Source organism: Sturnus vulgaris, chromosome 21, assembly GCF_052056855.1.
Source record: "Sturnus vulgaris isolate bStuVul1 chromosome 21, bStuVul1.hap1, whole genome shotgun sequence".
Lineage (NCBI taxonomy): Eukaryota > Metazoa > Chordata > Aves > Passeriformes > Sturnidae > Sturnus > Sturnus vulgaris.
In genome coordinates this window covers 3,828,929-3,854,453 of record NC_142263.1, presented here as the reverse complement: position 1 = coordinate 3,854,453, position 25,525 = coordinate 3,828,929, and the positions used below count along the sequence as shown (strand labels likewise).

Below are 25,525 nucleotides of genomic sequence, written 5' to 3'. Positions count from 1 at the left end.
GGCCCGGGGCCCGCAGGGGGCGCCGCGGCGCACGGTGACACCCACCCCGTGACGTAACGGCTCCGCCGTCTCTTATTGGTCCTTCACCTCCTCGCCCGGGCGGTTCCTCCCCCGCCGTCGCCGCTGATTGGCAGATGCGAGGGCAGGTCCCGCCCCCCCGGGGCAGCGCCACCGCCCCCTCGGCCGGGACCCGGAGCGGCGCGGCGGGACCGGGGCGTGCGCGGAGCCATGGCGAGCGCGGCGCGGGGGCTCCGGGCGATGCCGGGGCTTTTACCGGTGCTCTGCGCGCTGCTGCTGCCGCTGCCCTCGCTGCAGGGCCCGGCGCCTCACATCAAGAAAGCGGAGGCGGCGGTGGCGGCGCCCGGCGAGGCGCTGCGGTACCTGCACTCGGCCGAGCTGGGCGAGGCGCTGCGGGCGCTGGCGGCCACGGCCCCCCCGGGCCTGGTGCGGCTCTTCAGCATCGGGCAGTCGGTGGAGAAGCGGCCGCTGTGGGTGCTGCGCCTCACGGCCGGGCTGGGCCCCGAGCGCCCCGACGAGCCGCCCGGCGGCGCGGCCCTGCCCGGGCGGCCGCAGGTGAAGCTGGTGGGGAACATGCACGGGGACGAGCCGCTGGCGAGGCCGCTGCTGCTGCGCCTGGCCTGGGAGCTGGTGCTGGGCTGGGCCGGCGGCGACGAGCGCATCGTCCGCCTGCTCAACACCACCGACCTGTACCTGCTGCCCAGCCTCAACCCCGACGGCTTCGAGCGCGCCCGCGAAGGCGATTGCGGCGGCGGCGGCGCCGAGGGCGGGCGGGAGAACAGCCGCGGCCGCGACCTCAACCGCAGCTTCCCCGACCAGTTCGGGGACGCCGAGCCCAACCTGGAGCCCGTGCCCGAGGTGCAGGCGCTCATCGAGTGGATGCGCCGCAACAGGTGAGTGCTGCCCTGGCCCCTCTGCCGCTCCGGGGAATGGGAGATCCTCGGATTCACTCCCCGAGGGTGTCAGCCAACTTCCAGCCCTAACCGGTACTTCCCGGTAAGGCCTAGGGGGAAGGAGAGGTAATTTCCACACCTGTTTATCCCCAGCCTGCCTTCCTACGTCGGCTCTTTATCGCAGCCGGGACCATCCTGCGCTGGGGAGAGCATTTGGTGGCCTCAGTTTTTGTGCAGCTGCCAAGGAGCTGCACCAGCCCGCGGGGCATAGCCTGTGCCCTGCACACACCCAGGTGTTTGGCCTCCATAGCCATCTGCATGGTTCCCATCTCCCCGAGCTTGTGGCTGGAAATTTCTCATCTGCTTCGCTGTGAGCTTGTCAGTGGGTCTTGCTGTTAGGGCCAATAATGCTTACTCCACAATGCTGGAAATATTTGGGGTTAAGTGTCTGTGTACAGCCGTGTTAACAAAGTTGTCTTGAACAGCTGTGTCTTCCCCTCATCTTTGTGTTTCATGGGAAATTCCTTAGTTTAGCAATTATGCTCTATGCAGCAGCATTTCCAAAGATGGGCCCTCTTTCTACATCTTCCTTCCCCATATGTTCTGTTGAAGCACCTGGGGTGAACCTCGAGCATCCATGCTGACCCATTTGGCTCTCCCCATCCTAAGGGGCAGCACGGGGGGAGCTGCTGTGCCTGGAGTGGGGCAGCCAGGAGGGGAGGAGATGGTGCCTTTAAACCCAGCTCTGGTGTGGGGGTCTGAGGCAGCCCCAGAAAATTCAGTGGCCAAGCTGGGCAGCTCATTTGCCATGTGTTCTTCAGAGAACCGTGTAAGGTCCAGACTACAAAGGTCAATGCAACCAACTGTTGGAAATTGTGCAGGGAAGGCAGCAATGCATTGCAGCAATGCATTGCAGCAATGCATTGCAGCAAAGTGTGGCCTGCTTCCCAAAACGGGGATAGAAAGAAATGAAGAGGGGGTGACAGTGCACGCTGGGGCTGTTGGTTGACTCCAACCAACACACCCAATGTTCAGCATCGTGCAGTGTTTGGTCATGTTTAGGAAACAAAATTTGCGTGAACAAATTATCTTCATTAAAACTTCGTGGAGGGCAGTACCAATGGGGGTGGTGCTCCAGAAGAATTTCAGGAACTTCAGTTTCTGCTTGTCCTAAGAATCCTTTAGGACAGCTCTGGTGCAGCACTTTACACTAAAATCCCTCCAGATTTGGTTCAGCTCAAAATTATCTACTAGGGAAACTCATGTGCCTTGAGCTTTTTGTTTTATTTTTTTCTCATAGTATGTGAGGTGGGATTTGCTATCAGCCAGGGTGAAACATTTATACAGGAAGAACGTGGTGTTTTGTGTGTCCCTCTGCCTGGCAGCACCAGTTAATACTGGTGTAATTGTTAGACTAACATAACTGCTGATAGAAAAATGAATGGGTAAACAGAGCTGTTTGATTAAAAAGGGAGATAGTGGGTGTAATGCAATTTGTGTGCACTATTTTAAGCAAGGTAGAGGTATTGGTCACATTACCTCTGCTTGGAAACCAAATCCCGTTTGAGCAAATGCACAGGAGAGCTCTTTTTCCCCTCAGTGCTTGGTGGGAAGAAGAGGACAGAGAAAATTACCTTTGGGATTCCTTGAAATGCTTGTGCTGCCTGTGATCAAACTGAAAGGGGATATGGGGCATCCCCTGCTATATTTTCTGACTTGGAGTTTTAACAGCTCTTTCTCACATACAGCTTTTATTTGTGAGTTAATTCTGTTGCACATAGCAGGTGTGGTCAGAGCTTGACAAGAGCTGTGTACATTGCTTTGTCTGTCACCAAGTTTGGCTGCAGAAAAAACCTGTTCCATCTCCAGAACTGATTCCACTTCCAGTATATGTGCATTTTACCTCATTAATCCCAAATAGTTTGGAGGCTCCTGAGAGTGTGGTTTGGGTGGGAAAGCAGCAGAATAACTGGTTGGGTGGCTGTAGCCAACTTCCTGTTGAAATGTTTCCAGTCTGACTTTTTCTCCCTTTCCTTCCCAACCCCAGGTTTCTGCTCTCTGGCAATCTCCATGGTGGCTCTGTGGTGGCAAGCTACCCCTACGATGACTCTCCCACGCACAGGCTCACAGGAGTCTACAGTAAATCAGCTGATGATGAAGTCTTCAAATACTTGGCAAAAGCTTATGCATCACATCACCCCATCATGAGAACTGGCAAACCCAACTGCCCTGGAGAGGAGGGAGAGACCTTCCCAGATGGAATCACAAACGGTGCCCAGTGGTATGATGTAGAAGGTAAGCTGTGCTCACCTAACAACTCACATCCAGTGGTGATTATCACAGAGGAAAGGGGGATAAGTGATATTTTTAGCTTTGATTGTGTTCTGGCATTGTGGAAACACCAGCTGATGAGTAACAGATTGGGAGGTGTTTTTAGGGAAGAGATCACAGTAAACTGAAGGGTTCTTCCTGACGTCCCTAGGTGGTGGAGAGTTGTCCTACAAGTGGGAGGCTTCATTTGCCAAATGGACTCTTGTGGTCTCTTGATAGTTGCTAAATTTTGATACAGGAAAGAGGAAATGATCATTAAAGGTATTAAAACAATGTCAACGTTCTGTGAGGTCTGTTAACCTCTGAACTTGTAATTTTTGATTAAAGAATAGCCTGCTGTAAAACTGTAAAATTTAGATAGTGTTCTGAGCTAACCAAGGAGTTCTTGTTGGAAATGGGGTTTGCAGCTTTTCCATGGACTGCTCTACTCATAGAGCTGTGTCGAGGGTGACAGCCTGCATGACCTGTTCTTATTCACCACTGTGGGAGATCTAGAAGGGATCTTAATTTTGCCCAGCAGGAGCCTCTAGGAGAGCTCCTGATCCCTTCATTATGCAGCTGCACATGGAAGTGAGCTGAATAGGAGCAAATTACCTCCTGGTGCCACCACTCTGCCTGTGCAGGTGGAGGTTGCTGGCCTGGCTCAGCCATGCAGTGGGTTGCACTGTGTGTGTTGGTTTGGATGAAAATTTAAATAGTAATTTATGTGAGGAGAAGTTCTCATGGGAAAGAGAGCTCCCAGGTTACCCCACTGCTGTGGCTCCTTGGATGTTGTACAGCCACAGTCTAACCAGGAAGGGCAGAAAATTCTGTGGTGAGAACAGAACAAAAAAGTAGCAAAAATTATCTCAAGAAGTTGCTTTGCTGCTCTGCTTTTTTCTCTTCTGCTGTGGCTGAGGGGTGGTGGCAGAAGTGCTGAGCAAGCGGTGACAGCCAGTGTTGTTTATCCTTCAGAGCTTACAGCTTAGTGATTTCTGGTAAGACAGTGTCTTTCTGGACCACGGGCTTTGCAGCAGAGTCCTGTGTTAATCCTGCATCCAGCTTGCTTGGGAAGGCTGGAGAGGGGATCCATTATAGAGCCTGAACACATCTCTGAGCTGGAAGAGGAAGAGTTGATTTTTAGCAGTGGCTGAATCATTTCCTTGGATTTCACTGGGCAAATAAGATGTCGTGTTCAAATAAGATGTGGTTTGATCTCTTTCTCTACCAGCTGTCTCCTTCCCTCTACCCTGCTGAGCACACCAGCCCTGGTGTTTGCTGGCTCAAGGTTCATTCTGCTGCTGTGAGAAGTACAGCAGGAGGAAAGTTTGTGTAATCTGGTGACTTGGCTTGTGAGGGAACAGGATATCCTGGATGATCTCTGGTGCCTTGTGGTGGCTGTTGTTACCAGCAAACACCTCAGCTGGGAAGTTTCTTAACTGCAGCTCTGAGGTCTTCTGTCCTTGTAATAAAGTGGGGTGGGTGTGCTCTGAGGGGAAAGTTACTCCAGAGCTTTGGGTCTGTGTTCCCCTGGCCCTAGAGAGCTGCATTTTTCACTGCAGGGATGACTTTTTCATCCTCCTGCTTGTCTGTGAGGCAGCTAGTTGGTGGCTGTGGCTCTGGTGTGTGAACCTTGCAGGCTGCCTTTGCTCTGCCAGCAGCAGAGAAAAAGAAATGGCATCATTTTCCTTTCACAGGAAATAGAAGGTGTGAACTGCAGACCAGATTACTCTGTGCTGTCATCACTGTAGTTTATATCTATCAACAACCTCCAGCACCCAGTCTCTGCAGAAATAACCCCTTTCTCTGTGACAAGCCACAGTCTTGGGCTCAGCAGTGATGGCTGTAGGCGACTCATGGGCAGAGATTGCAGGGAGGATGCACTGATGTGGACTCTGAGAGTGGAACATTGCTGAGGGTGACAGCAGCAGCTCCCCCAGAGCCAAGGAATTCATGTAAAGTGCAACCCAGGGAGAGCATGGGTGAACTGACCAATACCATGCATGTAATTTGATGCTGTGTCAATTCACCCCTTTGGGGTTGTAGGTTTTAATGTTTATTTTTAGTAGTGGATAAAGGCAGAGGAGAGTCAGTTGTAAATGCTGTGACAGAAGCAGCAAAACCATCAAAGGGGCTGTTTTGAGTCATCTGAGTTGCTCAGCTCTGTGCCAAGGACTGCAGAAGCTTGTGCTTGGGTTAGGAGGCCTTTCCCAGTGATTGCAGAGTTGAAATGTGTGGTGAAATGAGGCTGGGAAATCCCAGTCCCTGAGCTGGGCTCTGCAGGTGGATAACCAGAGCTCACGGTTCTGTGAGCAGTGTGGGGCACGTGCTCAAGGCCTCCAGATCAGGTTGTGCCAGGAGAGACTCCTGCAGGCTCCAAGTGAACTAAAGCCAGGAAAAACAAAGAAATGAGAACATAGTGTTTCAACAGGTGGAAATTTTCCTGCCACATTTTATCATGTGAAATCAAACATGCTGGGGAGCAAACTGCCACAGGATTCATTGGCCTGAGGTTACCAGTTCAATTTTATGCTGGTGCCAGACTCCATTAACTTCCATTTGAGTTTGCAAACAGCCTCTTACATGTGTCAGATCGAGGTGGCAAGTACAAACCATGAGAGTAATTGCTAAGGTCAAGTGTGCACAGAGGAAGATTGGATCTCTGCCAGACAGCTGAATTTGGCTCCTGCATTCCAGCTGCTGTAGATAAGCACATTGGTGACTGGGATGCTTTTTAGAGGCTATCTCTGGTGGGCATGCTCTTTCTCTTCCTTTTTAACCTTTGAGGGTTTTAACTACCAAGTGGTTGGTTCAGATCAAGGGAATACATGCAAAGTTGGGCTGGGGTATGGAGAGCAGCTGAGAAACCACTCTCATCTGTGGGCAGGATGTGCTTTGCCTTTGTATTAAGAGATCCAGATCAGAAACTAAATTCAGCATGAACATATTTTGTGGGCAGCCTTGGAGTTTGTTTTTACATGCAGTCCCTTCCTAAAAGATATTTTCTTGCAAGTTTGACTCTGATATCCAGATGTTTGAGATGTTTCTGGTATTTAATGGGAGGCACTTCTCAGGTTGAAAGTGGATTTCAGTTACCTGTGTGCTTACTGGGTTTTGATTGTGGTTGCCAGCCACACTGAGCTTCCAACTAGCTTTTAGTGGCACCCAGCTCAGTGCAGTTAAAATAAGTGCTGAGAACAGTGAGGCATCACTGTGGTGGCCTCTGTTTCCTGGGCATGGCAGAGGGCCTTGCACTGAGTGAGCTCTTGTAGAAGCTCTCAGCCATTTCTTTCTGGGGATGTGCACAGTTTGCTGCACTTATGTGATTGTATTTTCATAAAAGTCTTGCTGCAGTTCTTTTTCTTCTTGAGAGAGGTATTGGCTTGATGGTTTGAATGTCTTAAGGCCTCTTTTCACATCTATCATGAACTGCTGGGCAGTGCTGTGCTGGTGCAGCTCTTGGGGGGAATCTGCCCTTCTCTTTGAGGAAAGGCTGCTGGGTTTGGCTGCTCTGGGTCATGCAGCTGCTGCAGTTGGAGGCCCAAACTTCACCTCCTCTGAGTTTTAATGATTGCAGACTAATGGACCAGAACATTCCTGTGCCTGCTTGGTGCTGCTGCTGGTGCTCACTCAGTTCAATGCTATGAGATAATCAGTTCTGAGCAGAGTCTGCAACTTGTGCCACATACTGAATCATGTCTCCAGCTTGCTTGATGCCATCTGCTCTCTCTGCAGACTGTTTTTCTGCTTTAACCTAGCTGCAGGTTCCTTATCTGCTGATGTCTGTTCTAGTGAGAGCTGGAATTAGTTTTCTTCATAGTGCAGTTTGAAAATAGAGTCCTTCTTGGCTAGCCTGGCAGGCTTCTCCTAACACGTGGAGTATTTATGGTGTCTGGATCCTCAGGCTTGACTCTAGAGAGCTGCATTCTCCTGGTTGAGCTTGGCAGAGAGCAGAGGCCTCCCTGTCAGTGTGAGCTCTACAGTGTTTGTGCTGCAGGAGGCCTGGGATCCCTGCCTGGAGTACAGTCCTGGTGCTCAGAGAGTGAATCAGAGCAGGAGAGAGGTTTGTTCTGAGCATTTCTGTGACCTACTGCCAGCCAGGGGCTGACTTGCTGTGACACTAAGCTGCTCACTGATAGAAAGGGGAATGGTGCTTCATGGGGAGGCTGAAACTTTTCACAGTGTGGGCTAAAAGACACCCCGTGATTAAAATGCTGAAGTAAATCCAATGGGTTATCCCAGATACTACCCAGAGTAGAAGCACTGTAGTCTGGCAGTTTTCTACCTCAGGTGTGTATTTTCTGCTCTGCTCCATGGATGTAGTGCCCTGCTAATGGCAGGCTGAGCACAGGTCTCTTTTTACCCCTCTGGGTCTCTGCAATAGTCAGGGGAGGCTGTGCAGATGGTATGTGGGAAAATACGTAATTCCACATGCTTTAAAAATAACTGTCCTGCTCTGCAACAGAGCCATGTGAAGGCCAAATATGTGCAGTGGATACAATCCAAATTCTCAAGAATGCAGTGGACTACTTTCTCCAAGAGACAGTTTTGCCAGAACTGATGTAGCACGCTCTAATTTAGTCTGTTGCTGCTCTATTATGGGTGAGCATCTGTCCTAAATTTGCTTGAATGGCAGATGAAGCACTAAATATGTTTCATAATGGCTCTGGTTTACGTTTTGGATGTTTTCAAATGCATTAATGTCCTGCTAGGAGCAGATGGTTATGGGCTGGCAAATCGTTTCTCTCAGTGTGATGTTTACTGGTGAGAGAGCAGCCTGCTGTGCATGCCTGTTCTGAGCCTGGTAACAGGAGCTGAATGAAGCTGAGGGTGGATCAGACTCACAGCCTTTGTTTCTTTAACCCCTTGAACTGAGTTTGAGAGTCAGAAAGTCCTCCAGCACGTTGTGTCCCCCTGTGCTGGACAGAAAAGTCTCTTTCCTGTTTTGATGTCAGCCCGTGCACAAGCTGCAGTGCTCTCGTTCTGGCTGCAAGTGACATTTGGTTTGTTACAATGAAAGCTCCATGTTCCTTTAGCAGCACACTCCCAGGAGAACTGAGAGGAACTGGGACATCTTTATTGTGGTACCATCCCACTCATCTTCCCAGGAGCCTGTTCTAAATCCTACTTTATGCTGTCAGTCCATCCCTGCTTTACCCAGCTGCAGTGGGGCTGTTGAATTCAGAGCAGCAGACCCTGACCTTTTGGGCCACCACCTCTGGTAGAAGCCTCCTCTGCTTGGTCAGGTGTTGCTGTTTTTCCCCTGTTCCTGACCAGGCATTAACACAGCCCCTGCCAATGCCAGGCAATGCATTTGCATCAGGATATTGATCCATTCTGGCTGGTTAATTGGCTGGTGCCAAGGAGGGTCTCTCACTTTAAGGGGTTTCTGAATGATTAGGAAACTGCTGAAAGTAAATGAGGTCTATTGGCACAGCTCTAATGCAGCACTTCAGTGGGCCAAGCAAAGAATTTGCATTTCTAACAGACCTTCCTGCTGGGGCTCTGCAGACTGGTGCCATGGTATCTGCCACAGCTCTCTGCTTGCCTTCTCCTGGACTTGGCATCTGCCTCCTGTGGAGAAAATGCATCTCTGTTCTCTGAAAAAGAAACTTCTGAGAGTCAGTTCAGCTCCCAGAACTCATCCAGAAGAGACTCTGGGCCCGTGTCCAGGTGACCCCGGTGGGAGTCATTCTGTTGGTGGGCTCTGGTTGTAGGTGCTGCTGTACAGGTTGGGATGGCAGTGTCTAGGAAGTGGTGGCCAAGGCTGTGACACACCAGTCTTTGTCAGCATGCAAAAACCAGTGTGGTGTGTCTTCCTTACTGACACAACTGCCTGATTGGGTGGTGGGAGCAAACCTTTCATGTGGTCATCTGTCATGTGGTGGAGTTTAACAGGGTGATTCTGAAACCTGTTTCACAGACGTGTGGTGGTTTTGAAATGTCCTTTTTACTCTTCAAAGCTCTCAGGAATGTTTAGAGGGGTGAACATTTGCAGTCTTCAGCAGCATGCTCAAGTCTGTGCTCCAGATCACGAGTGTTGATCCTGCAGCCCTCAAGTCCTGCTTGAGGAACAGCTTTGCTTGCTGAGGGTTGGATGTAAACTTCAGCAAATGGGGTCAGGACACTTTCTGGGACAAGGTGACCTTTTTGATTCACAGCAGTGCCTGTGGTTTTTCTGAAGGGCAGGAACAGTAAGATGATTTTAATACAGGAAAACAGCTCTGTGTACTCCTATTTCTGGGTGCTCACCAAGGTTTGGCTGGTTTAGTGCTAAGCTAACAAACTGTCTCTAGGTGTTCCAACATCCTGACATTGATTTGAAACTGCTGCCTTACAGAGGAAGCTGGTGACTTGGCCAAAAACAAGTTTTAGACTGTCCCAGGTGGACCTTTCTCAGGTGCAGACGTTTGGATAAGGAAAGAGCAGCTGAGGAAGTAGAGAAGGAGAAGCATTGTTCTCATCCTGTCTAGAGTTTTGCTGAGAGGCTTTTGGGAGAGCAGTCGTCCTTGAAACTGATTCCAGTGTGCAGATTTGAGCTGCCAGCTCCCAAGCTGATAGTCTGGTGTTCTTTTCTATCAAAGGCCTCAAAGTAATTTTGAGTGAAGTAACCTCCCTTGCAAGCAGACCTCACAAATCTGGAGGTAGCTTAGAATGCTCAGGGAAGGACTTGGCAGCTGGAATATTCAGAATCTGGTGTGCCTGCCCTGGCACACTGGGTTTGTCGTGTCTGGAAATGCAAAACGAACCTGTATGAATTCCCAAGAGCTGTCCTGATGAATTCAGCTGACAGAGCAGTGAGACAAAAGGACTGTCATTTTGAGTTGGCAGTGGCTGGTTTGAATGGCCCAGTGTTCCAGTTCCAGCATAGACTGTCATGATAATGTGACCTGACTTTTCTCCTTAGGCTGCTCACTCTGGAGCTGGGCAGCATCCTGGGGAGATGCTGTGTGGGGCTGAAGGGCAAGGAGAAATAGGACCCTGTGGTGGGATGTGTGTGCATTGCTCTTGGGACATCTCTGCCTCCTTCTCAGGTGGGATGCAGGATTACAACTACGTGTGGGCTAACTGCTTTGAGATCACATTGGAGCTGTCCTGCTGCAAGTACCCACTGACTTCTGAGCTTCCAAAGGAGTGGGAGAACAACCGGGAATCTCTCCTGGCTTTCATTGAGAAGGTACTGAGGGCTGGGCTGGGTGTGGGGGTGAAGCTGTGGATCCTGGGTGTCCATGGTGGGCTAGGAGTGCCGTGTTCAGGTCCCTCCTGGCTTTGTTTGCCATGTGAGGTAACACAGATGCTGCAGCTGATGTTTAGAGGTTGGTGGCTACAAAGCTGCTGTTTTTCTCTGTGGTTCTGCCACAGCTCCCACATGCCCCACAATAGTAGAGCTCTGCTCTTGTGGGGTGCAGTGTTAGAGGGACTGATTGGTGCAGATCTCCCTAAGTCATGCAAAGTACTGGCTGGTCTCAGTGCCATGAATCTCCAGTGATGTTCACAAGCATCAACAGTGCTGAGACCTTGGTTTGCAGAGCTCTCTGCCAGGCTGTCTCCAGATGCTATGTATGAGTTGAGTAGGTGACAGTTTAGGCTGGGATCAGAGGCAGCTCAATTTGACCTAAACCCCTGCTATATTCATACTGCAGTTTGCCCATGTTGATGAATTAGAATTTGTTGGGGAGGGTCAATTCTGAGATCCTGCTGCCTTCCCAGTCCACGCTGGAATTCCTGTCCTTGCTGTCTGGCTGAGCACTGAGTCCTGAGCCCTTGGGTGCCTTTTCCTGGCAGCTGCCCTGCTCTGCTGCCTTTGGGGAAGGGTGAGGGGGTATTGCTGCCTTAGGACACAGTTCCCCTGATGTTGCCTGTCTTCAGCCAGGCCCTTACATTGTTTTCCTCAGGTGCACATTGGAGTGAAGGGCTTTGTGAGGGATGCAGTCACAGGAGCTGGCCTGGAAAATGCGACCATTGCTGTTGCCAGTATCGCTCATAACATCACCACAGGGAAATTTGGTGATTACCACCGGCTGCTGGTGCCTGGGACCTACAACGTGACTGCTTTTGTGATGGGGTAATGTCTCTGTAGCAGCTTGTGCCCACACAGCCAACTGCTCCTGTTCCTTCTCTTGCATTTCCCCCTCTAAAACACCTTGTGTATTTAAGGGGCTTGGCTGGAAGCTGCAGCAATAAATGATTCCAGCTCAGAGCAGCAGCTATGTTTGTTCCTGCAGCAGGGTGCTGTTGAGTGCACAGAATTTCTGTCAACTTCCGTTTGACTGCTTGTATCAAATTGCATCTTACTTTTGTGCAAAGGGAGGAAGTGGAATAGGGTCACCCCAACAGGAGTTTGGGTGTGAATGTGTAATTTGCCCCTTGTTAGTCCTGTAATATACCTGGGGCTTCCCTGCTGAGCCTGTGGACTCCTTCCAGGACAGCAGTGGAGCTGGGTTTGGTGGCAGTGGGATGAGTCCCATCAGGTTGGTCCCTGTGAATCTCTGTCATTAACATCCCAGTGTGTTTGGATTGGGGGGAGCAGGCTGGAGTGATGGAGGGACTGCAGGGAGTTTTGGCCTCTGCTCTGCAGAGCTTCCTTGCTGAAGCCAGTTGTTTTTCCCACAGTTACACACCAGTGACCAAAGAGAATATCGAGGTGAAGGAGGGAGATGCAACAGAAGTGAACTTCTCCCTGCAGCCAACTGTGATGCCACCAGCTCCTAATGTCACCCAGCTCACAGCAGCGCCTGCCCCTGTCACTGCCATCCCCCCCACCCCCGTGCAGGCTGAGGCCCCAAATCCAGCCCCTGGCCATGAGCCCATCCAGCCCGTGGATTTCCGCCACCACCACTTCTCGGACATGGAGATCTTCCTGCGGCGCTACGCCAACGAGTACCCCAACATCACCCGCCTCTACTCCGTGGGCAAGAGCGTGGAGCTGCGGGAGCTCTACGTCATGGAGATCTCTGACAACCCCGGTGTCCACGAACCAGGTGATGTGGGAAATCCTGTTCTTAGCAGGGCACAAATGCAAGTGGCAGATCCTTTACACTGTGAGAGGCAGGGGAAAAAGGACTTTAGAGCTGGCGCCTCTCCTGAGAGACTGAGCTACTCCTTGTAGTATCCTTTATAGAAAGTGCAAGTGCAGTGAGTGGCACTGTGCTGTGTGGGGACATCTGTGCTTGTCGTGGAGCTCTACAGAAGAAGGACCGAGAGACTTCCTTGATACATTGTTCTTTTTGGGATTGTGGGAGTAGAAGTGTGAGTTTTAGGTAAATGCCCTCCAGCAGAGCCTGCAAGAGCAACGCTCAGAGTGGTGAGGTGTCCAAGCTGTAACACAGTGGTTATAATTGTCTCTGTGGTGTAACCATGTGCCTGCAGGTGAGCCAGAGTTCAAGTACATCGGTAACATGCATGGGAATGAAGTTGTGGGGCGAGAGCTTCTCCTGAACCTCATCGAGTACCTCTGCAAGAACTTCGGCACAGATCCCGAAGTGACTGATTTGGTCCAGAGCACACGGATCCACATCATGCCATCGATGAACCCTGATGGCTATGAGAAATCCCAGGAAGGTATTGCTGTCTGTGCCAAAATCTGTGGGGTTCCTAGCTCTCAGAACAAGCCTTTGGGTTCATGGGATCCCTGGGAAGTCTGGAAGCCTTGCTGGAGCAGGAGTGCTCCCCACACAGGGAGGCTGGGAAGGGACTTGGTGTGTGCTGTGGGATGAGTGGGTGGACCCTGATTGATGGATGCTGGAAGCTGTTGGGGAGAGCTCTTACACTTCAGCAGTGCTGTGAACTGCCCCTGTTTGGGTCCCCTGATGGTTTGTGGCTAATCCAGAATTAAAAAAAAAAAAAAAAAAAAAAAAGACATTTCTTTGACACAGCTCTTGCTTGCTGTGCTTTGGTCCATTCTCTTAGTAAATGCAGTGTGAGGGCCAGGCTGTCTGCAGAGCACTTGTCCAAGGATAACATGGACTTTTATCATGAGGCTGAAACTGGCAAAAGCATCCTTCAGGGGAGTCTTAGAACTATGTGGCTCTTGTAGATTGGCAGAACAGAGACTGTCCAGAATCACTTCCTAGAAGCAGAGCTCTGCTTGGCTTTAACAAAGAACTTGTCTGGCTGGTTTGAGAAGGTGAGCTCTGAGGTTTCTGTGGTCGCGACATCCGGCTGCAGATATTATTCATGGTTCAGTGCCTTTCTGCTGGTCTGACTGCCCCGAGAGCCTGAGCAAACACCCACTGCACAGAGCAGGCCACTGGCTGGGGAGGACCTGGGTGCCCCTTTCTGGGTGCAGGGGGCCAGCGCTGCTTTGCTCTCTGCTCTCTTCACTAACTGCTACTTGTAAACTCTGTAATAAGAGGTTGAAACCTCTTCATAGGGCATGAGCTTGAACTTGTGTTTTCATTTTCAGGAGACAAAGGAGGTACTGTGGGCAGAAACAACAGCAACAACTATGACCTGAACAGGAACTTTCCAGATCAGTTTGTCCATGTGACAGACCCTCCACAGCCAGAAACTCGTGCAGTCATGGCCTGGCTCAAGTCTTACCCATTTGTGCTCTCAGCGAACCTGCATGGAGGTACCACATCCAAACCAAGCTCCTGCCTCTGTGCTGGGCTTTGTGGGATGGGAGTTTGCAGGGATGTCTCCACAGTGTTTCTAGATGTGCACTGAGGAGCTCTCGTGCTGCAAGATGGAGCAGAAACTGGAAACAAAGGGTGAAAACCAGGTCCCCAAACACGTTTGTAGTGAGTTGAGGTGGCTGCTGGGAAGACCTCAACCACTTCTCTGCAGGGAGCATCTGGGAGATGGGGATGGACTCTCTTGTCAGCAATTGCTCAGCAGATGGTCTGGGGATGGGATACAGAGCTGTGGCTGTTAAAGGCTTCACAGCATTCATAGAATAATGCAGTCCTGAGGGTTTCCTGCCTTGAATCGCATGGCGGAACTATGAAATTTGCAGTAATTTAATTATCCTTTTGGAGTGTTCTAAATTAAGTCTGTGTGTAGTACAGCTTACTCCCTAGACAGTTCATCTGCTGGCTCGTAGCTGTAGTAACTTGCAGGTGGATGCTTTGTTGCCAGCATGTTTGGTTTGTAGTGCAGAAGTGTCGTGTGGGTGTGAGGGGGCTGGCAGGTCTCCAGCTGCAGTGGTGTCTGGGGTTTTGTGGTGCTATTAGTACAACTTCCTGGGGAAACCTTCACCAATAACCTCCAGAAAGCTGAAAAACTGCATTATTTGGATCAAAAGCACCATGCATGTTCTAGGAAATTCTTCCCCTTGCTTCCACTTCTCTGTGAAAGCAATTATTATGTGGTTGTGTTCAGCCATCCTTCATGTAAGAGCCAAAGCTTTGATGTTGTTGTGGCTTTGGTTCTCCTTCCCAGCTAGGTTGGTGTTATCTCTTCCTGTGCTTCTGTCTCTTCTATCCACTGGGCTTAATGCTTTGTTTAATGCCAAGTCTTGAGACACAGAGGGCTTGGCATTTGCTGGAGAAAAATTTCCACTGTTATGCTGAGGGATCACTGGGAAAGCACACAGGTATGAGCCAAAGCTTGCTTTGCAGGTTCCCTGGTGGTTAATTACCCCTTCGATGACGATGAACAAGGAATAGCCATATACAGTAAATCCCCAGATGATGCTGTGTTCCAGAAGCTGGCACTTGCCTACTCCAAGGTAAAGCTCTAACAGGAAAATGGGCACATCCTGCTAGGCTGACTCCTGGGAGCCTCCTGAGCTGCTGGTAGGGGTGGGTGCAGGCACTGTGGGTGAGCCCCTTGTGTTGCAGGCACAGCAGGAGGGTCCTACAGGAGGCTCCCATTCCATGAGTGATACCCAGCAAGCTCTGTCTGCAGGCAGTGAGGGAGGAGAGCTCTGTGCAGGCACTTTTAAGGGTGGTGGAAAATGCTGCTCATAGGCTGGGAGGAGAGATCAAGGCTATCTGGGCTGGGATTGGGTGTGGGTGCAGTCAGTGCTGCAGTGATACACACACATCTGTGCTTGGTAACCCTGAATGTGTGACTAAGGGTAGAACAAGAGTGCCTGTGGCTGTGGAATGCAGGCTCACCTTCACATGTTGCATCTTGTTTTATAGGAAAATGCAAAGATGTACCAGGGAAGCCCTTGTAAGGATATGTACCCCACTGAGTACTTCCCACATGGCATCACTAATGGGGCTCAGTGGTACAACGTTCCAGGTAAAAATCTCCTGCACTATTTGTCTTCAAGTTAATGCATGTGCAGTTTAAATAATTTAGTCTGATCAGTCAGGAACTCTGCACTGGTCAGCTCAGATTAATGGGACTCAGGTTTCTTTCATAACCTCTTAAAGTACCCAGATAAAGTTATTCCTAGGGGAAAGAATTTATAGTGTAGTTTCTCTACCTATTAGCAAAACAGTTTCATAAAATTTACAACACTTCATTAGCATGAAAGGTATTTACAAGAAGGAAGGTTATTTGTCTGCTCTTTTGGCATCCCTTTGAAGCTTGAATCCTGCCCTGTGTAAAAGCCTTTTGCCTTCAAGTCTGTACTTCATCTTTCTTTGGTATCTGATTTTTTTTTTTTTGAGCTGTGGTACTTCAGAAGTCGTAACTTCTTTTACATTCTTTTTGTAGGTGGGATGCAAGACTGGAATTACTTACATACAAACTGCTTTGAAGTGACCATTGAGTTGGGCTGTGTGAAATACCCAAAAGCTGAGGAGCTGCCAAAGTACTGGGCACAGAACCAGCGCTCACTGCTGCAGTTCATGAAACAGGTGAGGTGCTTTGACCTCAGGCAAGCTCAGCTCCCTCTGAGGTTTGCTTTAGACAAGCCAGAATGAACAGTGATCTGTACCCAGAGCTTCTGGGTACCTGCTCTACAGAAATCACCCCCATCAGAACCTGTCTCAACTACTCTCTTCTCAACATACCAAAAATCTGTATGGAAATAGCATCCAGAGGATACAAGTCGGGGGCTTTTCTTGTACCTTGGGTTTCCTGAGGCTGCAATGTCCCTTATATTGTCTTCCTATCTGAGTGGGGCTGCTGCTGCACACCTGGTGTGTGCAAACAAAGGTGTGGAGCTGTGCTATGCTGAAATCCTGAGCCAACAATTGCTCATTGTACTCATCAGGTGATCTTTGTCCACGCCAGCTGCTGGCCAGTCCAGCCTGAACCCTTCTGGAAAATCTTGCTCCTCTGGGAAAGCTGAAAATGTGAGGGGTGGGAGGCAAAATGAGGGCTGGCACTCAGCAGAGCTCCTTTGTGCAGGTTCACCAGGGTGTCTGGGGCTTTGTGCTGGATGCTGTGGACAAGAGGGGCATCCTAAACGCCACCATCAGCGTGGCCAACATCGACCACCCAGTGACCACCTACAAGGATGGAGACTTCTGGCGCCTCCTGGTCCCAGGGATGTACAGAATCACAGCATCTGCCCGAGGGTGAGCAAGCCCCAGCACGAGGAGCAAACAGCTGCATGACTGACTTCCCCCTCAGGAATATTCCATCACCTCTGCCTGCCTCCAGCACACGTAGGCTTGGGTGTTTCTCCTGCCCTCTGGCCTGTGCAGGGATAGCAGTGTGAGACTGCTCACCTGGCACTGGTGTACAATCCCAATCTTCCCTTGTTAGGAGTGGATAACTTGGTGTCTTTAGGGGAAATTCTTTTCCAGACAGCCGCCCACAGAAGTGACTTGATCATTTCAATGCTGCCAAAATTCTGTGTTAGAGCAGCCTGACTTGTTGTCTTGCCAGTCTGCCATGTAACCTGCAACACCTGAGCCCAAAGCAGCTCAGTGCCATGCTGGGCCCTGAGTTGTTCCCTGTCCTCCTGCCATTCCCCTGTCCCTTTGAGCTGTTCTTGCTCCTCATTTCTAGGCCTCTCACTGTGGGCAGGGGAGCAGTGGCAGTCCCATGTGGGTGTGTAGTCAGGGATGGGGCTGGCTTGTTGTCCAATGTTTAAAGTGCCTGATGTTTTCTTGTACCTTCTTTTCCCTGGGCAGGTATGATCCCCTCACCAAGCTGGTGGAAGTTGACAGCAAAGGTGGGGTGCAGGTCAACTTCACTCTTTCACGGACAGACAGCAAAGTAGAAGAGGGGAAGGTGCTGGTCTTGAACACCCCAGACACCAGCAACCCCAACGAGAAAGAGTTCGAGACCCTGATCAAAGATCTCTCTGCTGAGAATGGTCTGGAGCGGCTCCTGCTCACCTCCTCCAGGGATGTGATTCCATACAGATACCGGCCCTACAAGGACCTCTCCGAGTTCCTCCGAGGCCTCTACCTCAACTACCCACACATCACAAACCTCACCAGGTGAAAACAAAGCAGCAACCTGGGCTAGGGATGTTGTGGAGTTGTTAGTCATGAGCACAGTGCAGAGATGGGGAGCTCATGGAGGGAGCCCCATGTGTGAGGACATGGTAGCAGAGCAATGGCTGCAGGGCCTCAGAGGTGCATCCATGTGCTTTTCCATGGTTTAGTTCCCCAGGGGTGCTTGGGACTGGCAATATTCCCAGCATTGATATCCCAGACTTCTGCAAATATCTGCTCCTTACTATTTTGTCTGTTCTTTACATCCTTTCTGACATCCACTCTGCTGAAGAGTCTCCGGCAAAAATTACCAGATCTGACTTACAAATCTCAGATGGCCTTTTTTTCATTGTCTACCTCCAGATTTTATTTCAGTAGTGCAAGACACTTCTGTGTGAGCTTGCCCTGGGCCAAGGTCTGTGCCCTCCTGCAGAAGACCAGCTGCTGCCATCCTCTGCTTTCCTTTGTGACCTGTAGCACTTACCCTCTGTCAGCTTTAAAAAGCACAAATCCCTTTGTCCCAGGGCCTCATTTGCTTGTTGTAACCAGGCACAATGTGCTCATATGCTGTCCCTGCTGGTGCCAAGGCTGCTTTGCTGATCTGTAGCCTCTATTGTCCCTGCAGTTGCATCAGCCCTGAGCCTGTTCCTTGCTTTCACTGCACTCAGTTTGCCAACTTAATGGCATGGCTGTAGCAACAGCTCCTGCCTTACTGGGAATAGGCCTCTTTTGTCCTACTTTATATATTAGTTTGATGTTCAGATGTATCCTGCTCTGAAGGAAAAAAATAAAACAAAAACCACCACTGGCAGCCCAGAGGATCCAGCAGTTCCACATTTATCATAATCTCATAAGCTGTATGGAGACATATGGGGCATTGGATATTCTGTGCATCTGGACCTGGGTACACCCTTACCCAGATGCTGGTGTTCAAACTGATGTTCAGAGTGAATTCTGTTCAGTGCTGCTGTAAATCTTCCCCCCTGTTCTGGTTGTGATTCTCTTGCCTTTGCTGGAGGCTGCCAGCAGTCCCTTTCCACACCAGGATTTCTCCATGAGATCAGGCTGGAGCTGCAACTCTCTTGCTGAGCTGACACTCCCATTTCCCATCTCTTGGCAGTTTGGGTCAGAGTGTGGAGTTCCGCCAGATCTGGTCCCTTGAAATCTCCAACAAGCCCAACGAGTCCGAGCCTGAGGAGCCCAAGATCCGTTTTGTTGCTGGGATTCATGGAAACGCTCCCGTTGGGACAGAGCTGCTCCTGACACTGGCAGAATTTCTTTGCATGAACTACAAGAAGAATGCTGCTGTTACAAAGGTGAGAGGCCAATCCAAAGTCCTCCTTGGAGCCTTGCAGCTGTAGCCTGAGGTGACAATGCTCATTGGGGAAGACTCCTGCCAAGACTGGCTTGGGGCTTGCAGGGATTGTGTGTAATGGGGAGGTGTGCAATCCACAGGACAAGAACCTCAAACTGCAGCTCATAGGTTAAGATCCAGGGAAGTGAACCCTACTAATTGCACTTGGTGCTGTTTCTCCTTCTGCTCAGCTGATTGACAGGACACGGATTGTGATTGTGCCTTCCCTGAACCCAGACGGACGGGAGATCGCACAGGAGAGAGGCTGCACCTCGAAGATAGGCCAGACCAACGCTCATGGCAGAGATCTGGACACAGATTTCACAGGTAAACAGCTGCCCCATGGTTGGGTGGAATCACTGGGTTACAGGGTCTGCCTGTAAAGAAGGCAGTGCTCCAGGCAGCACAGCTGCTGGGAAGTTTACAGAGCTCGGATCCTCTTTACAGATAGCAATTTGCAATCTCCTACGTGCAAGAGACAAAGCAGAGTTATTCAGGAATATGAGAGGTCAGATAATACCTGATGTATTTTTACCCGTAATGGATTTCTTTCATCTCTGAAAAAATGCCCTCTGTTCATGCTCCCCAGAAAGTCTTCTTTTTTCATGCTTTCCTGGTTTCCATGTAACTGTATCCATAGCACTGTGTCAGCCCACCCTTCCTGAGGAGGAAATGTTCTCTGCCCAAGTTTGGCTGGGGTCCTCCTAACTCCTTCCATAAGAAAATGTCAATTCTGTGACATTGTTGTGAGCCAACACACATGAAATACCTTCGGAAACAGCTTAGGAAAATTGTGGTGTTGCACTTTTGTTTAACTTTGCAGGTGAATCCCCCCATGAATAGCGTGGTCTAGATGCTTTACTTGATCAGTCAGGTGCATCTGCTGAGATCTAACAGAGGCTTTTTCATACCTGCAGCAGACCTAATTTCAGACATAAAGGATGTACTTCTGGCCTCTCAAACAGCAGAGGAAACTGTTCTTAGTTCCTTTTTCTATTTGTTGTTCTGATTTATAGGCAATTACACCCGGTACTCAGCGGCACGAGAACCTGAGACCAAAGCCATCATGGAGAACTTGATACTGAACCATGATTTCAGCCTCTCTGTTGCTCTGGATGGAGGATCTCTGCTTGTCACTTACCCCTATGATAAGCCAGCACAGTCAGGTATGACCAGCTGCCTGGTTCCCCTCAGGCTGTCTCTGCAGAGTTTCATGTGACCGTGTGCTCTAAGGGCTTTTTGTGCTCCTGGTGCTCTGTAGCCTCCTTTGTGTTCAGCTCTTTGTGTGTGGGGTTGACAGTCTGTAAGTAAATCTATAAAACATCACAGGGTAAAGCTAGGGATCAGAACATTTGCAATTTTTATGCCTACAGCAATATTTCAACCTTTCCTGTGCCAGAACCAGTATAAAGTCTGCTTTTGATACTGCCCCTTATTGTTAGAGGAAATAGGAATGCTCCTGAAACAATATGTGCCTCTGTTTAGTAATGATCATGGGGTTAAAATGGGAATCTGCCCCTGCAGGGAATGAGAGTTGCATGCTCAAAGTCTCACTTTTCCTGTTGCAGTGGAGAACAAAGAAACACTAAAGTATTTGGCATCTCTGTATGCAAACAACCACCCAGTGATGCATTTGGGCCAGCCAGGCTGTCCAAATAAGTCAGGTATGTTTGGTTGAATCCTTTAACCCCCTGTCAGCTTGTGGCAGACTCTGCTGGGCCAGCTCTGGCTGACAGCTGTGGTTTTGCTCTCACAGATGAGAATATTCCTGGTGGAGTGATCCGTGGCTCGGAATGGCACAGTCACCTGGGAAGTATGAAGGTACTGCTGCATGGCACAGGGCTTTTCATCTCTGCTAAACAACCAGTAAAGAGCATGTTTGTCCTGATGTCTAGGCAAAGCTTCTCCCTCTCCAGCTGCACTTTGCAAAGCTTTTTAAATACCTCTTTCCTCTTAACTGTGGTTTTGTTTTTTGCAGGATTTCAGCGTGACATTTGGTCATTGTCCTGAGATCACTGTTTATACTGGCTGCTGCTACTTCCCCAGTGCTGGACAGCTTCCTGGCCTGTGGGCAGACCACAGGAAATCTCTCCTTAGCATGCTTGTGGAGGTGAGCTGCAGTCTGTGGGAGGAAATTCTGGCAGGGAGTGAAGTGGTGGGGAGGGGGAGATGAGGAGAACAGCATGGAGAGTCTTTGTGGTTTTGTTGGTGCTGTGTAATTACAGATGTTCATGATTTAGGCTGTATGAGGAATGGATTGAGCAGAAGCAGCAAGTGACCAGGGCACGGTTTGACACAAGAGTTAAACATCTGTGCTGTGTTGCCTTGCACTGTTATTTATTCTGAGGGTCAGGACTGTCTTTTAGAGGGAAAATAGATCTCATTTTAGTTACAAATGCACTGTAAGTTTGGATCTGAACATGAAGTATTTGAAATGCTTTGTTTCAGGTCCATAAGGGAGTGCATGGCATTGTCCAAGACAAGAGTGGCAGGGCAATTTCTAAAGCTGCCATTGTTCTGAATGAAGGCTTGAGGGTCTACACTAAAGAAGGTGGCTATTTCCACGTGCTCCTGGCTCCAGGTTTTCACAGCATTGATGCAACAGCCAGCGGGTACCAGCAGAAACATGTCAAGGTACATGAATGTCCGTGTTGGAGATGTTCCCCCATTCCCTGTCACATCAAATCTTCCCTGTTTGGGCTCTGCCTGGTTGTGCCTGTGTTTAACTGCTGATTATTTGGTGCCATCAGGAGCTGTTTTCTGCCTTGACAGAATGGATGGAGATCAACTTTCCAGCACAGCAGGGTGGTTTTGGGAGTACCTTTTCTTTCCATGGGACTTTTCTTTGACCAGGGCAGATGACAAGTGTCTCTCTTGTCTGGATCCCCAAGCTCTGAGATGATCTAACCTCCCATGTCTTTCTGCAGGTCTTTGTACGTGATGATGCACCCAGCTCTGTGTTCATAATATTTGACACGGAAAACAGGATTTTTGGACTGCCAAGAGAGCTGGTTATAACTGTGGCAGGTACAGTGATATTTTTTATCAAAGCTTTGAGCTTTGCTTTCTCTACCAGTTCATACTGACAGAGACCCTTCACTCAACTGGGAAAGCAGCCTGCAGGCTTAAGTCATCTCCTGCTTTTCCTTCTGAACACACTCTTGTCCTTGCAAACTTATCCAACAGCCCTTGGTCCTGCTTGGTAGGAGGGAGGGAGCAAGTAGTGTTTTGCAGGGATTTGGAAGGTCCAAAATGTATCTTTGAGATGTCTGGAATGGGGAGAGCTTGTGTGCATAGGAGATCTTGCTTCTTCAAGGCTTTTTTAGTTGTTTTGACATCAGGTAAGCATGAAGAGATTATTTTCTTTTCTCAAGGTGGCAGCTGCTGGGAAGGAGTGTGTGGGAGTTTAGACCCTGTGCTCTGTAGTGGAGCTTAGTGATAATCTCCTAGATTTCAAACAGAGAATATGGAGTGTGTCCTGGGAGCAGCTCTCCTGTCCTCCATGGCCTAGGAGGAAGGAGCAGGGTCACAATGAAGTGAAGAAAGTGGTTGTGACTGCAGGAGGGAGGAGAGATGCTGGCAAGCCAGGGAGCCTCTGGCATGGGGGAACATGGCATTAACTTTGGTGTCCTCTGTCGGGCAGGTGCCAGCATGTCTGCCCTGCTGCTCACTGCCTGCATCATCTGGTGTGTGTGCTCCATCAAGTCCAACAGACACAAGGATGGCTTCCACCGCCTCCGGCAGCACCACGACGACTACGAGGACGAAATCCGCATGATGTCCACTGGCTCCAAGAAATCCCTCCTGAGCCACGAATTCCAGGATGAAACAGACACTGAAGAAGAAACACTGTACTCCAGCAAACACTGACACCTCCAGGGCAGGAAAGGAGGTTCCCATGGACCAGACCCGGTGGTGGGGGGCGATCCCTGTGGTTCGGTTTTGAAATGTTAACCTCAGGATGTGTCCTCCAGAGGGGTGGGTGGCAGCTCCCAGCTTCCCTCTGTTTGCTCTGTTCCTGTGTAAGGCACTCAGTGGGTGTTGGAGGCTGTTTCTGAGATAGGGACATGGTTTGTTACATTTTTGGGTCAAGATCTGGAGGTTTATATGATGAGGTTTGAAAGGCAGCTTTAACAAGTGGCCTGCAGAGCTCTTTGCATTTCCCCAGCATCTCAGCACAGGGAGCAGATGATGGGGAAGTGCCCCAAGACCTGCACGGGGTCATGATCACAACACTCCAAAAAAGGTCTCTCTACCTGTTTTCATTTCATGTTTTCCACTACATGCTTGGGGGAAGCCAGATCCTTCACATGGCTCCACATTCTGCAGAGCAGCCCTCAGAAAAAGCCCGAAAAAAAAGCCTTTGATTCTCAGCTGTTCCCTTGGAGCTTTTCCCACTGTGGCCTGCTGTGACCTGCAGTGGTTGTGGAGCACCTCCAATGTGTCACTACTTTCAGGGAGTGACTTGGCCTCCCGAAGGCTGGGAGAAATGACATTGCTCTTGATGTGAGCTGGAGAAAGTCAGAGCTTCAGTGAACTCTGCCAGAGCTGCACTGCCTGCCAGCTCTGCCATGCTGCTGTTCCTGACTTCTGGGGAGCAAAGAAATGTTATCCCCATCACCCTTGTTGTGTTTTGTTTGTGTCATAGGCCTGATTTTGGGGTCTCCTGTTCATGTTCCAATAGCTCAGTGTCTGAAAGAGCAGCTGGAAAGTTGTTCTAAGCAAATTGATTCGCTGATTTGTAGAAAACCTGATCCATTTTGCTCAAATCCACCACTATTCAGAAGGAAACAGTGAAATCTGACCACTGCTTTATATTTGAGCATTACTGGAGCAGCAGGAAGAAGTCATGGGAGTATCCATGGCCCAACTTTGGTGGTAAATTCTGAAGAAAACCTGCACCATTTGCCACTGTCCACCTAGTACCATTTAATCACTGAGCTCTGGTGATGGCAGGCAGCAAATTTCCGGCTGGCTTGGCTCTGTTCTGCTCCTGCAGCTTCCCTGGAGTGTGGAGCAGGAGCTCCACCTGTGTGTGTGGCTGCAGCTGTGGTGCAGGGAGTGAGGAATAGCAGCCAAATTCTGTTGTGTAGCACTTGGCAGGAGGGTGGAAAGAGGAGCTGCAGCACGCATCCCCAAAATAAGTGAGATTTATGGGGAATAGAAAGGATGTCCGGAAGGAAAGAATGGTTGAAATGTTTGACTTCCAAAGCCTTTTATGTATGATTTTCCTTTATGTTCTGATATTCCTGTGCTTTCTGCAAAAGCAGAAGGCTGGGGTTAGAATAGGCACTTATTTTCTTGCTGCTCATTTTCTTTTTTAATTCTTGCCCCACTGACCTGATTTCTGGGGTGCAGGAGCCTTAGGCCTTGAGTTTGCCCTGAGCTGCTCAGTCCTCCAGAGACCTGGGGCTGTCCACTGGTGAAACCTGCATGTGGTGTCTGTGGGTGGAGGGGTTGCACCCAAAAATCTAATGGGGTCAGCTCTGCAGGGCTCTGACCCGGTCTCTGGGGGAACAGCCCCACTGAAATCTCATGGGCCATGTCACCCGGGGCAAAAGCTGTTCTTCACCCCAACCTGTGGAAATGCCCTTCCAGAACCATGTGGCTGCAGCTGTGCTGCCATGGTCATCATCTCATCTGGTTCTGTGCAGGGACAGAGAGAATCCTCAGACACCTCCTTCCCTGTTCCACAGGGAATTCTACTGCAGGAAACACAAAGTGTGGCTGGGGAGGTGTGCTGGGAACAGATGAGGCTGAGCATTCCCTGTGCTCCTGTCCCACATCTGCTGGCAAAGAACTGCTCTCTGGTTGTCTTGTGCAGGAGCCATGAACATCCCTGTGCCCATTCCCAGCTCATTGTGCTGAGGAATGGGTTTTGGTCCCTTTTTGTCCCTTTTCCACATATAATGGGCTGCAGGACACCAGCACACAGTAGCATTAATCCTGCCTCATCTCTGAACTGTTCCTCCTTTAACAAGAGACACAGTAGGTTTTATTTAAAGTCGAGTTTGCAAATGGCTCTTAGGGCTGTATTTGGGCTTTGTTTGCTCTGGCAGCAGGTAATGGACAGAGCTGGCCCTGCTTTGTCCCTGTAGCAATAAGTCCTGTTAGGAACTCGCCCTTTCCCTCAGAGTGCATTTCGGAATTAGCTGTGGGAGTAGGTGTGTATATTTAAGGTGAGTGGATTTGAGATGTTTTGCAAAACGTGTGAAACTTTTCTACGCAGCAGGACCAAGGGAGGTGCCTGCCTTTGGCTCCAGATCCGTGCTTGGAGTTCCGCAAGCACTGGGGCTGTTCCCGGGCACTTTGGGAAGGCAAGGAGCGACTCCCAGCGCCCTCGGTCCGTCCGTCTGTCCGTCCATCCGTGCCCCGGGCCCAGGAGAGCCGGTCCCCGCGGGCGCCGTCCCTGTCGCTGTCGCTCCGTGCACTTGTGCCTTCAATAAATGTACATTTTCAAAGGGACTTGAATCGCCATTTCCTGGCAGCGGGAGGGGAGGGGGCGGCGCGGGGCTGCGCCTGGCTCTGCCCTCAGCCGCCTGTTTTTTACCTGTATACCGAGATCAATAATCTGTATAAAACTATTTTGATGTCCACGTGCGTTCTCTCGTTCTTCCTTACAACGGGGCGGGCGGGACGGGGGAGCAGAGTCGGAACCG

General features: G+C 50.1%; 1 protein-coding gene across 1 annotated transcript; it reads left to right on the top strand.

The window, feature by feature from the left end:
* The first annotated feature begins 208 nt into the window (after window positions 1-208).
* Window positions 209-25,462, top strand: CPD (carboxypeptidase D). Its single transcript, XM_014876546.2, has 21 exons — window positions 209-911; window positions 2,959-3,206; window positions 10,256-10,398; window positions 11,117-11,286; window positions 11,835-12,202; window positions 12,591-12,782; window positions 13,627-13,794; window positions 14,783-14,892; window positions 15,311-15,413; window positions 15,834-15,976; window positions 16,473-16,642; window positions 17,204-17,515; window positions 18,633-18,828; window positions 19,058-19,193; window positions 19,883-20,032; window positions 20,435-20,530; window positions 20,623-20,687; window positions 20,845-20,976; window positions 21,315-21,500; window positions 21,794-21,893; window positions 22,510-25,462. Exons 1-21 carry the CDS (start codon window positions 229-231, stop codon window positions 22,734-22,736), a joined length of 4,098 nt encoding a protein of 1,365 aa, XP_014732032.2. The 5' UTR covers window positions 209-228; the 3' UTR covers window positions 22,737-25,462.
* Window positions 25,463-25,525: the final 63 nt, after the last annotated feature.

Bases quoted from the DNA above. Each gene is read 5' to 3' on its own strand.
- CPD (XM_014876546.2), top strand. From the start codon at position 229: ATGGCGAGCGCGGCGCGGGGGCTCCGGGCGATGCCGGGGCTTTTACCG. The intron at 20,688-20,844 runs GTACTGCTGCAT...TGTTTTTTGCAG, and splicing joins GTCACCTGGGAAGTATGAAG to GATTTCAGCGTGACATTTGG. The intron at 21,894-22,509 runs GTACAGTGATAT...TCTGTCGGGCAG, and splicing joins GCTGGTTATAACTGTGGCAG to GTGCCAGCATGTCTGCCCTG.